The sequence below is a fragment of the Dendrobates tinctorius genome, unplaced genomic scaffold (assembly GCF_039654945.1).
Source record: "Dendrobates tinctorius isolate UK_male_01 unplaced genomic scaffold, ASM3965494v1 ptg000069l, whole genome shotgun sequence".
Lineage (NCBI taxonomy): Eukaryota > Metazoa > Chordata > Amphibia > Anura > Dendrobatidae > Dendrobates > Dendrobates tinctorius.
Window position 1 is genome coordinate 22,316,389 of NW_027361737.1, and position 13,615 is coordinate 22,330,003.

Sequence of the window (13,615 nt, forward strand, 5' to 3'; positions counted from 1 at the left end):
CTGTCAGCACAGCCAGCTCCATAACCCTCACCAGAAGCCAGAGGCAAACCCGAAAATGAGCTCACAACACTTGCCTGCACTACTATACGCTAGCATAATGGCCTCTCTCACCCATCTAGCTATAGTCTGTTTAGAGGCTTTAAGGCCTTTTCTTGCCCCCTGGTATGAAACGAATTAGGCCCTCTGTTTTCTCCAGGGTCTTGTCACCTCTAAATACTGCAGGATACATCTCCTAACGTCTAGGCAATGAAGCCTCTCCTCCTTCTGGTTACTAGGGTTAGGACAAAAGGATGGTAAGACTATCTCCTGAGCTCTGTGGAATTTTGATACTACCTTAGGAAGGTATGCTGGGTCTAATTTTAACACCACTCTATCGTCCATGACCTGAGTGTAAGGAGGGTCTGCTGAAAGGCCCCGTTACATTTAGCGATGCACCAGCGATCCCGACCACGATACGACCTGGTCAGGATCGCTGGTGGTGGCCAGTGGTGGAATCTTAACTCCAGACCTGATCCCACAATCTGTCGGATCCAGGTGCTGGATGAGATCCTCTGCCAGGCTGGGAGGAAGTGAGAGAACCTTCCCCCCACCTGAGAAGGACAGTCACTGGGAGGATTTTTTGGCGTCTTTGGAGGGCTTGCCGAAGTAGTAGCCTCTCCCTCCTCTGGATCGCTTGTCAGAGTTGTTTCTGTCTCGATCCCGGTACTGCTGTCTTCTGACTTTTCGGCCCTTCTGAAAGGAGCGCCGAAAGGTCTGAAATGGCTGTTTTGGGAAATTCTTCTTTCTCCAATACATCATCCAATGCCGGTTCAAACAGGAAATTTCCCTCACACGGCAGAGTTTCATCTCTGCCTGTGTGTCCCCCGGCCAGCATTTGAGCCATACTGCACGGCGTCCCATATTTAGTTGATTTTGCTGCTAGCCTGGCTGAATCTGCTGAAGCCTCAGCGAGAAAGACTGCCGCTGCTCTGATGGCCGGTATTGCTTCCAGAATAGACTCCCTGGGGACTCCTTGTTCTAGCTGATCCTTCAGGTTATCAACCCATGTTTTTAGGGATCCAGCCACACAAGTGGCCACGATGGCGGGTCTTAGTGCCCCAGCCGAGGCCTCCCAGGCAGTTTTAAGACAATTGTCTGTCTTTCTGTCCAGAGGTTCTTTTAGGGAGCCTAAATCCTCAAACGGTAGGGAGGATTTTCTGGCGACTTTTGAGATTGCTACATCAATCTTTGGAGCTCTATCCCAGGACGAGGATGTTTCTTCATCAAATGGGTACCTCCTTTTTAGGGAACTGATTATCTGGGACTTCTTCTCTGGTTTTTCCCATTCTCTCTTTATGAGTCCTTCCAGCTGTTCGTTAATAGGGAAGGCTCTACGTTTTTTCTTTTGCAACCTGCTAAACATCAGTTCCTGAGCCGTCTTTTTTGCTCGCTCATCTACCAGCCCCATAGTAGACCGGATTGCCTTTATAAGCTTATCTGTAGCTTCTACTGGGCATCTTCCTCATCAGAACTGCTATCCGAATAGTGGGATTTATTGGAATCCTCCTCTGACCCAGTGGAGTCCTCCTGAGAGACTACTGAGGGGCTGGATCTATCTTTTGCTTTGCTATCCGTATACGCTGATTGTAACGCCCTCACTGATTTACAGACCTCCGTTTGAATTAGGAATCTCAGGTTGTCAGAGAAGGAGGATGTCTCCTCCGCTACTGTTTTGTTAATACAATCCTGGCACAAACTTTTATTCCAGAATGCTCCTAATGGACTATTGCATAAGGGACATTCCTTATTTTTGGCTTTTGACCTACTCTTCTTAGGGACCTCCTATACTCCACCCCGCCAATGTATGTAAAAAGAGGGGAGAAAGGAGACAAGAGAGAGAAAGAGAACAGACATTAGCGTGCTGGACTTCCTCGAAGCTCACTCACCACTCGGATGCTTCACGGAACGGGTACCGGATCTGGAGGCTGACTGGTCTTCTCTCTGTCTCCCAAAGAGACTAGGGACCCCTCCTTTTTGCGGTGACGATCCGCCCGTGCGCTGCCCGAGCTGCTCCCACTGCTGCTGCGGGTGCGTCTGGCTCTTCTCCTCTGAGCGAGACCGCCTCTCCTGCACCTCCTGGTGCGGCTGCAAGTGTTCTGGTGAAGGGCTCTCCATTGCTTAGCTGCTGCTGCTGTCACGTCTAACCTAGTAATGGTTCCGTGACGCCCGCCAGTACCTCTGCTGAGTTTAAATACCAGCATTTCCCTTTTTCTTTTTTTTTTGTAATTAAACACCTGGTTGACCCCATCTGCCGGCTGCCTGCGCATGCACACTATCATGCCTCTAATAATCAGCGCGCGCTCTTATGCCGGCTTAAAAATTGTGTCTGCACACACCCTGACTGTATCTGGTGTGCGCCCATAGTCATGTGGCCGTACCGCGCTTATTCCTGTGCGCGCTCTCTGACCTGCCGCTGCCTCCCGTGTCGCAGCATCTACTTCCGGGGCGTGCCTTAACTACTTCCGGTGCACGCTCTCTAGTGCGTCGCACCTGGCCTGCTGTCACTCTGCTATGAGCTCTGCCCCCGTCTGTGCTTCTGCTACTGCTTTAGCTGGCGCCTCCGTCTTCCGGGTGTTTGCGCTGCCTGCGCGCTCCCGGATTCTGTTTCCGGTGTGCGCCTGGGTTCTCTGCCTCAAGCACTTCCGGCACGTGTGCCCGCTCCATCTCTGGCGTTCCCTCGCCACCAACGCCATGACACCTGCCCCCTCATACTTGCGATCTCACCGGACCTGAAGGAACATGGACGTTACCCTGGCTGAAAACAGGTACCCAGACTTCTTTCCAGTGGGGTCTGGCTTCTGGCCTCAACAGGGAGGGTACACTTACGTGGCTTCCGAGGAGCTTAATTTCTGCCCGGGCACCGATGTGTCTCATGGGCTGCATGGCCACTGGTTGTCGACAGTGAGGGAGCACAAAGTGGCCTCCGTGGGCATCTATGGGGTCTGTCGGTCATCAGGGAGGGTACACGAACCATGGTCTCCGAGGTCAAAACTTCACACGGGCATCTGCCTCGCAGGCTGTGGCCATGCACTCTCTCAGGGGGGCATAGGAATATATGGCCCCCCGAGGCGACATCTGGTACCTGGTGACGGGTGTAGCAGACCAGTGCCTGCCAGTAATCACCCGACCCAGGCCCAGGCATCCTCTTCTTTCTTATTTCTTCCAGAATCTTCAAGAGGTTTTCATCTTGAGGCTTCCCCATCGAGGACAGAAAACCAACTGATGCGGAGAGAGGAGCCTTTTATCTTAAAGGTTTCCTGTCCATGTTGGGCGGATTCCCTCACTCGTGGTGCCATCATGTAGAATGGAAAAACTTTTATTTTCCTCATGAGAAAAACTGTTGACCCTCAAACCACACTCTGATCAAAATAATCGGTCCTTTATTGTCGTACGTGAGAAAATTGTACGTCTGAATGAATCCTCAGATGTTGCAGATGGATAGCCTTTCTTGCCATGTGGAAAGCTCCAGCACTGCAAATAACGCCGCTGTTTTTACTGTAAATTGCTATGGTTTCCGTGTTTTAAAACCCAGCATAGCAGCTACATCTGAATAAACCCTATACATTGGTCAGTGACTAATGATGATGGATATTGTTTGCAAATAGCTTAACTGGAGAACTGGCTTATCTAGTTTCTTATGCATCTTAATGGCTTTGTGGTTTTGGCCCAGGAAGCCACTTAGTGAAAAAAAAAACAGCAAACATCACAAACAGCTTTCCTCTTCGGGGCATTAACTTTGTTTTCCATGAAGTTTTGGCAATATAAATGTTTTTTTTTTCTGCTGTGAATCTCATTGTGACATGGGATCTGGATATTGCTTTCAGAATCCGGCTCGCGCTCTATGATTTACAGAAAGGTTATGTGACTGCGCTGAGCCTTGTAAGATGTGGTGGGATTTCTAATTCCTCCATGACCTTCATTGGCAGAAGTCCAGGAAATTGAGGTCACATAGGCAGAAGGTCATAGATAACTGTGTACAATAATCTTTAAAAACATTTCTGCCCAGAGAGTATCTTTATGCCGGAGCACACATACAGTACTGTATCATTGGTGGAACTGCACATAGACCAAAGAGGTAAGGGGCCCATTTCCACCTCGAAAACTGTGAAAATTGGGCATTATGATGAGCTATTGGACTTCAAAGGGCCCATATATTGTTTTTGCACAGGGTCCCTTTTCTGTTTGTGTCCATATATAAATGTAATGGGCATCTATAAAATAAGCTTTGCTCTGATCTGGGCAAAAGGTAATTGTGAATGGAGAAGGTGAGCTGTGATATTACTTTTTGTGAATGGTGGATCTTTTGTTATCTGTCATTGTATAAGTAACCATGATAATTCTAATGTTTGCCTATAAAGAGACTTCTGAAAAGTGATAGAATCATAGAAGGTTAGAGTTGAAAGGGATCTCCTGGGTCATCGCGTCCAACCCCCTGCTCAAAGCAGGATTCACTAAATCATCCCAGACAGATGTCTGTCCAGACTTTTCCACTGATGGAGAACTCACCACCTCAGATGGCAGTCTGTCCCACTCATTGATCACCCTCACTGTCAAACAGTTTTTTCTAATATCTAATCTGTATCTTTTCCCTTTCAGTTTTATTCCATTGCTTCTCGTGTTTCCATGTGCAAATGAGAATAAGGATGATCCCTCTACACTGTGACAGCCCTTCAGATATTTGTAGACAGATATTAAGTCTCCTCTTAGTCTTCTTTTTTGCAAGCTAAACATTCCCAGTTCCTTTAACCGTTCCCCGTAGGACATACTTGGTAGTCCGCTCACCATTCTGGTCGCTCTTCTCTGAACTTGCTCCAGTTTTTTTTGTCTCTTTTAAAATGTGGTGCCCAGAATTGGACTCAGTATTCCAGATGAGGTCTGACCAAGGAGGAGTAGAGGGGGATAATGATTTCACGTGATCTAGACTCTATGCTTCTCTTAATACATCCCAGAACTGATATCAGTATCTAGAATTAAGCCGTTAGCTTCTAATGGCCGGAGTGTAAACAGCAAGATTTCAGATTTTATTTTATACTTTTGATATAAATAATGATACAGAAAAAATGGCAAATATTTTTTAAACTACACTTAACATAAACATATCAACTATGTAAGTGTTTTCTATAAATGTTTTTGTAATTTAGGACTATGATACTACACGGCATTCTGGTTGGACTTGCAATCCCTGATCATGCAGTTCACATACAGATTAGACAGCTGTCGGCCAAATACTGCTTCAGCCGGTCGTTTAGCTGATGGCCCTCTCAGCCGACTGCCAGTTCTGAGTGATCCTGTGTCTCTATGATAAAGCCGCCTGGATAACATGTCAGCTAACAGCTTCTTGTCAGGAGAACAATATGATCAGCGGAATGAAATTGAGCATGCCTGATCGACATGTCCGCCAACTATCAGTCGTCCAGTGGCCTCATACACATTAGTTGATATCGATGGGTTTGGCAGGCATTAGTCTAATGTGTATGGGGCCTTTAGGCTGCGTTCACACTTTTAGGCTGAGTGCAGACGGAGTTTTGAGCCCTGTGGATTTTTCCGTGCAGAATGGAAGAAAACCGCAGGTCAAATGACCTGCATTTTTCCTGCGGATTTCTTCCATTTTTCACGCGGTTTTTGTGCGGTTTTCCTTTGCGGTCTTCCCCCTGCGGATTTGGTAACAGGGGAGATAGAAAACCGCACAAAAGAAGTAACATGCTGCGGATTTTGTACCGCAGGAAAACCGCGCTGAAAAATCCGCAGCGTCTGCACAGCGTTTTTTTTTCATTCATTTTAAAGGTACTGTACATCACAATGCGGATATGCAACGTTTCTGCGCGGTAAAATCCGCTGCGGAAACGCTGCAAATCTGCATCGTGTGCACATGGCCTAAGTCACTGCAGTCATTTTACTGCTACCATGCAAAATCTCTTAATTTTCTAGAAAAAAAGCTGTTTCACCTACAAAACCGTATTGTCGCTACGATCTGCCCTGCAGTCTTAAAGGTAAAACAGCTGCCTCCCTGCAAAATGAATTTATTGTGCAGAGGAGCAAGTAAAAAGACGCGAGGAGCACAGGGCTTTTACGTTTTTTTTCGCTACAGTGCGGCGGCTGCTTGTGAGCACAGTAGTGGCAAATGCTGATCAACATATATTCTGATATGTAACCACTGTTTCCATTCCATGTCTTTGATGTAATACAATACGGGTCCGAGCCGTGCAGGCAGCACCAATATCTTGTGTCACCGGGAGAGCAGGCGGTGGTGGACTCTGCTGAACGGTATTAGTCTGGATACCATTACTACAATATACATCACAAAGGGATTTTTTTTATTACCGCCCTACATAAATGCTATTTCCTTCAAGGTTTAAACATGGATATCCTTTTGAGGTTTTCATTCAAGCCAAGACTCTTTCTGTCTATGCAGTGTCCACAATTCGTGTACACCACTTCCGAAGAACTTTCTTTTTACACCTAGTGGTCGAGAGCAAGAGCCAAGATATAACTCCATTATCTTCATGCATTGGCCTTCCTATCATATTTGCACATTAATAACTTACCAATATCACAGAATCAACACAGTGTCTTCAAAAAGTTTGTGAACGACTATCAGGTCACATGGAATTATCATAATGGATGCATAAAGCACAGGCAGCACGGTGGCTCAGTGGCTAGCACTGTTGCTTTGCAGCGCTGAGGTCTTGGGTTCAAATCCCACCTAGGACAACATCTGCAAGAAGTCTGTATGATCTCCATGTGTCTATCTGGGTTTCACTCTAAAGACATACTGATGGGGAATTTTCACAAAAGTCTGCAGTCAATCTATGTGAGGATTCTTGTGGTTTCCATTTCATGTCGGTGATGAAACACAACACGAGTCACAGCTGTGCAGGCAGCAGCAATGTCGGCAAAACAGCAAGACTGAGCGGTCATATGACCGCAGGTATGCAATATGCATAATTCTGGCCACATTGTAACTGAGTGCTTCCCAAACTCCAGTCCTCACAGGTTATGCTTTCATGATTTCCATAGTATTGCACAGATGAGAGAATTGCTGGTACCTTGATGATACTTCCACCCACTGTGCAATTCTAAGGAAATCATCTGTTGGGGGTCATGAGGACTGAAGTTTGGGAAACACTGTTCTAACTAGACAAGCACGTGAATTGCACACCTGCCACTTACCACTCAATCCGACTGTCACTCTCGTGCAACTCGGAGACAGATGTCAGGATCATGCACCTACAGAAAACTTTTTCCGAAAGACTTTAAGTTGCGATGCACCCCGTCTAATGTTCAATGTAAAACTACATATTTGCAGTAAACTCCATCTAGTGATGGCTGGTACCGTAGTAACCAGTGAATCCTGGAGAGAAGGCCACACACATTTCAATCTTCACATAAAAGTTTTCGATAACAATCTATATGGACAAAATGACGCACAATAGGAGAATAAAACGCTATGTATGAAGACTGAGGGCAGTAATGTCTCCATTTCTGGTTTATATATTACTTGTGGGAGTCAAAGACGAGTCTCTCTAAGATTGACTTGGTGATAAAGGTGGACATTTTTCATTCTGTTGATCATCAGATTTGGAATATATGTTATTGGCATATTCCAGATACTGAATCTCTCATTCTTTTTATGTACAATTACAGAATTTAGTGTCAATTCATGTATTACAGATCTGACAGGGCAGTAATAAGTGGTTACATTACTAAATGCACTGTTACAAGTGGAGTACAGTCGTGTTTAGAAGAACAAGTTTGATCCCTTGATCATGTTCTCCTCTAATACTGGTGTAGTATTTCTGTCAGTCTATTTTAGGCATCCACATGGCATGGTTCAGTTGTACCACAAGAAAAATGGGTTAATTTAAAAGGGTTCATCAAAAGTACAGGCGGAAATAAGGAATGTGCCAATTGCTGTCTGTACAAGAATAACTCTGAGATGAGAGATTTGGCAAGGTCTGGTGTCTCTTTATAAATCAGTAGGAGCCAAACTACTTCTTGTGAACGACAATTCTCCACGATGAGTTGATGGTCGAGCAGCGGTGGGGCCAGGACACAGAAAATGAATGGAAGTAACATCTGGCAGTCAGTTACTCGTCTCCGAAGCTGCATTAAGTTCAGAACAATGGGCTGTGATAAGCGATTACCGCTCTCGAAGGAGAAAAAATATTACTGCTTTCAAGAAGTGACCCAAGTTGCAGGCGCTGGAGAGCAACCAGTGGGATCGTAGACCAGGTTCAGTGGTGAAGACACATTTTGTTACATCCGTCTGTAAATTGAAGAAGGAAATAGAAAATTAGAAACCATTCACATGTAAAAGGAAACATTAGAAAAATACACGGCTTAGTCTCTGTTGATACTGGTATGATGGCTTATGTTTCTACAAAATTTGACGGCTCTCTTATATAATCTAATGTTATCCATTTACTGGATCCATTCCAACCTTTTTCCCTCCTATTGACTGAGGGTGAACACCATGCTACGCTATTCTGACTCTAAATTCGTAATCTCACAGAACAGAAGTTATGAAAGGAGACTTATACTTATCAGCTTGCACCGTCCTTCTTAATTGGCCTTTGTATTTTATCAGACAAAAAAAAGTAATGATTTCCTGTTAGAAACTGTTAAGAAGTGCATGTTATTGAATGCGTTGACTTTAATGTTCATTTGTTTGAAGAATTTTTTACATTCGACCTGAAGCTATATGGGATATCTTGACTAACCTTTGCCATCTGATTTAGTGCTATTTTACTAGATAATTTGGACTGTTCTGTGTATACTGTAAATTGAAAGAAAATTGCTAGTCAGTACTGGGGGGTGTGGTTGGACCAGGAGGCACGAGACACTTAGTCCTCTAGTCAGTAGAGTAGCTACCTGGAGACAGAGTGGGCAGTTATATATAGATAGAGTTAGATATAGTTATATATAGTGTCCATATATTGTTTTTGTGCAGGGGCCCTTTTCTTACACATTGTAGATGCTGCTGCTGCTGCTTTATATACCACCACAACAGCTGCAGCTCTCAATCGGTTGCACCCCTCACACATACCAAAGATTGCACAATCAACAGGCAACCCAAACATGCCAGCATAACTAAAGAACTGAGTCAAGCTTCCAGGGTTGCTGAGCGGAGGTCAAAAAGGTACCATTCCAATGAGCACTTCATCGCATTCAAGCAGTCCGTCACTACCTTCAAGTCCACACTGACTGCAGCAAAACAAACTCTTCTCTCATATCCTCCCTGTCTGACAACCCAAAACTGCTATTCAGCACTTTCAATTCTCTCCTCCATCCCCAAGCTCCTCCTCCCAATCTTCTCATCTCAGCTGAAGACGTTGATGTTATAGATCTTCTTGAAGAATAAGGCAGAGAAAGCTTTGGCCTACAACCTCCACAGCGCCTCCTCATAACTGCTCAACCCTCCTCCTCCAAAAACCAGCTTCTCCATCATTAAAACTTCCCTCTTTACTCTCCAAATCACTACCTGTGAACTTGACCCAATCTCTTCCCACCTCATCCCAAACCACAGCACAATCTTTATCCCAACCCTAACCCATCTCTTCAACCTGTCACTAACAACCAGTGTCTTCCCCTCAAGCTTCAAACATGCCTCAATCACACCCATCCTAAAAAAAAACCCTCCTTTGACCTATCCTCTCGGTCTAGCTATTGCTCCATATCACTTTTCCCTATGCCTTAAAACTACTGGAACAAAACATCCATTTTAAACTGTCCTCTCACCTCTCCTCCCACACCTTCTTCGACCGCTTACAATGTGGCTTCTAACTGCACCCTTCCACTGAAAGCGGCCTGACTAAAGTCACCAATGACATACTAATTGCCAAATCCAAGCGACACTACTCTGTCCTCCTCCTCTTGGAGCTGTCATCTGCCTTCAACACAGTGGTATATGAAAAAACCTTAGGCACTAAATGGATGCGGTGATTTTTTATTATATCAAAGTGGTATACACTTGGCATAAAATAAATAATTTTATATTATTCAGCATCATATCGAGACAAAAAATTATATAGTCTTACAAATTGATAATGTTTTGAAGAGAAAGAAGATCTTCAATTCAGGTAAATATACCTCTGGGAAAAATAAAATAGATTAGAATAAACTAGATTATTTTTATGATAACAAGCATTTGGTTATAAAGAGGTATTTCATTATTAAAAGAGCGGTTAAATCTAAACACAGAGTCCTCTATCAAAATAGAATACAGGATTTAATCTTGATCATAAATTGCAACAACATGGTCATACAGACAGCAGGTATGGCAGCTATGGAAATAAGTGATATAAAGGTGTATTACCTGGGAGGGGAAATGAGAATGGTGAGAAACTGTGAATGAAAAAATCCCCACAGTATGAGTAACAGTGGATATGGGTAAGTATACATATACCATATAAAGAGAAAAAAAGAAATAAAGGAATAGGGGGAAATAATATGTTTACCTATGTCACCGGGAAGTGAACACCGCCAAGAGTATACCACTTTGATAGAATAAAAAATCACTGCATCAATTTAGTGCCTAAGGTTTTTTCATATACTATTTAAATACATTACCTAACAGGCACTCCTTTTTTGTCAGTACCCCCTTATTTTCTATTGATTCAACACAGTGGACCATTCCCTCTTACTACAGACTCTCTCATCTCTTGGCATCACAGACTTGCCCCTATCTTGGATTTACTCATATCTAACAGATCGGACATTCAGCATTTCCCACTCACATATCACCTCCTCATCTCGCCACCTTTCTGTCAGTGTCCCACAAAGTTCAGTTCTAGGACCCCTGCTCTTCTCCATCTACACCTTCAGCCTGGGACAGCTCATAGATTGCCACAGTAGTTTTCAGTATTCCCTCAATGCTGATGACACACAGATCTACCTTTCTTGAACCGATATCACCTCCTTACTAACCAGAATCCCACAATGTCTGTATGCCATTTCATCTTTCTTTCCGCTAGATTTCTAAAACTTAACATGGATAAAACAGAACTCAACATCTTTCCCCCATCAAACTCAACCGCCCACTACAGACCTATCCAAATTCAATGGCTGCCCACTCTCCCCAGTCCTGAAAGCTCGCTGCCTTGGGGTACTGCTTGACTTCTGATTTCTCCCTCGAATCGCACATCCAAGCCCTTTCCACTTCCTGCCGACTCCACCTCAAAAATGTCTCCCGGATCTACACATTCCTCAACCAAGAATCCGCAAAAACACTAGTGCATGTCTTCATCATCTCCCGCCTCGACTACTGCAACCTCCTGCTTTGTGGCCTCCCCTCTAACACTCGAGCACCCCTCCAATCTATCCTACACTTCGCTGCCCAACTAATCCACTTATTCTCCCCCGCTATTCCCTGGCTTCTTCTCTCCGTCAATCCCATCACTGGCTCCCCTTTGCCCAGAGACTCCAGTTCAAAAGCCTAACCTTGGCGTACAAAGCCATCCACAACCTTTCTCCTCCATACATCTGTGACCTAGTCTCCCAGTACTTACCTGCACGCAACCTCTGATCCTCCCAAGATCTCCTTCTCTACTCCCCTGTTATCTCCTTTTCCCTCAATCGCATACAAGATTTCTCTCGCGCATCCCCCCTGCTCTGGAACTCTCTACCACAACATATCTTGCCTACCGTAGAAACCTTCAAAAGGAACCTGAAGACTCGCCTCTTCCGACAAGCCTACAACCTGCAGTAACCCTCATTCCACCAAATCACTGCACAACCTGCTCTGCCCACACCCACTGTATCATCATCCATCCCTTGTAGACTGTGAGCCTTCACGGGCAGGGTCCTCTCTCCTGTACCAGTCGGTCACTCATTTTGTTAAAAATTATTGTACTTGTTTATTGTTATGTATACCCCTTTTCACATGTAAAACGCCATGGAATAAATGGCCCTATAATAATAAATAACAATAATAATACTGCACGGAATTATATCACGTGGTGTTGGATAAGGCCTCTTTCACACTTCCGTTTTTTACAATCAGTCACAATCCGCCAGGTTTTGAAAAAAACGGATCCTCAATTTTCTTTTGAGGATCCGTTTTTTTCCCCATTGACTTGCATTAATGGCGGATTGTGACGGATTGCTGTCTGTTGCATCCGTTTTTTGTGAGGATCCGCCAAAAGTTGCTGTCCGCCACCATCCTCAAAGATTTCAAAACGGAGCTTGCAACGTTTTATTCTGTGGCGGATCCTCCAGACACTGATTTAACCCAAAAGCCGGACAAAATCTCTCCCTCTCCCTCTCCCTCTCCCTCTCTCTCCCTCTCTCCCTCTCTCCCTCTCTCCCTCTCCCTTCCCGGCCAGCAGTTCCTTTATATTTTCTGGATCCGTCTGAAAACGGATCCTGTGCCATCCGTTCGCATCAGTTCAGAACGGATCCGCTTCTCTGACTTTTTGGCGGATTTGAACTGATGCAAAAAAACTGAAGTGTGAAAGAGGCCTAAGCCGTTATACCTGAACTGAGTTCTACTAAGAAACTGGTGTTAGCCTACGTGCAGAATCACTATGTATATACAATAATAACCCTCATGGGCTATGGTGAAGTGCTAATCAATTATATACTATCATCATAGTGACCCTTGAGGGTTGTTATTGTATATACATACAGTGTTTTTGTACATACTCAACACCATTCAGTACAAATAGTTTCTTAGTAGAATTCAATTCAGGTATCATTGCTATACAACACCATGTGGTATAATTCCGTGCAGTAATGCTGCTTTTACTGATTAGCTATTCTAACAGGCATGTAATCACACATCAGGATTAGCCAGACACATTCTCCTCAGATTATCTAAGTACTGGCCTTTGTTATGACATCATTTTCCTTTATTATGATGTTATGTATACTAATTGTCCAATAAAATTTTGCTATTATTACACTTTATTGTGTTAAGGGTTTTTTCTCCTTTTGATTTTCCATGGCTGGAAGAAGCTGTCATGACGGTCTGGGCCAAATGGAAAACATAGTAAAGGTGAACGACTCCATCAGAGAGAACGTCAGCTGTAAGTCACCATCTTTTATTGTACTGTGATCACTTGTATGTTCTACCACTTTATGGTCACCATATGATATTAATATCAGTGTTGCTCTTTGTATAGTGAATTACTCTCTGTAACAACACAGTCATCTGCTGAGGATATCCACTACCAACAGGGTGCGCCACCGTAGTTGCAATCAGGCTTACCTGGTTAGTGGCCCACTCAGATGTTTTGCCCCCCACCCACTGGGCTGAACTCCTAGTTACACCACTGTCTCTAGTGATAATCTCCTGCTGATAAAACACTGATTTTATTGAAACAACAAAACAGCCTGGAAAGTAACACATCAATGGAATCAGGGTCTCAGCCCCTAAAATATGCTGCACTTAGATTATAAAGAAAAAACATGCTGACAGATTTCTGTTAATTCTTGTGACTGATATACAACTGAAAAAGACATTGGGGAGAGGCATTGTGAAGTAAACCTTCCCTAATGTTTTTAGTGATGGAGAACATCCAACAGACAGAATGCAGTTTACAATTATAATCCCAAATGCCCTTTTCTACTGGATGTC

The 13,615-nt window shown here is 44.2% G+C and overlaps 1 protein-coding gene across 1 annotated transcript in view; it reads right to left on the reverse strand.

Annotated features, from left to right (window-relative positions):
* Window positions 1-5,039: 5,039 nt before the first annotated feature.
* The window catches only part of BOK (BCL2 family apoptosis regulator BOK), a 78,231-nt gene continuing 69,655 nt past the window's right edge, over window positions 5,040-13,615 (reverse strand). The window contains exon 8 of the mRNA XM_073581188.1: window positions 5,040-8,305. Within this exon, the coding sequence (XP_073437289.1) occupies window positions 8,180-8,305 (126 nt within the window). The 3' untranslated portion in view covers window positions 5,040-8,179. The remainder of the gene's footprint in view (window positions 8,306-13,615) is intronic.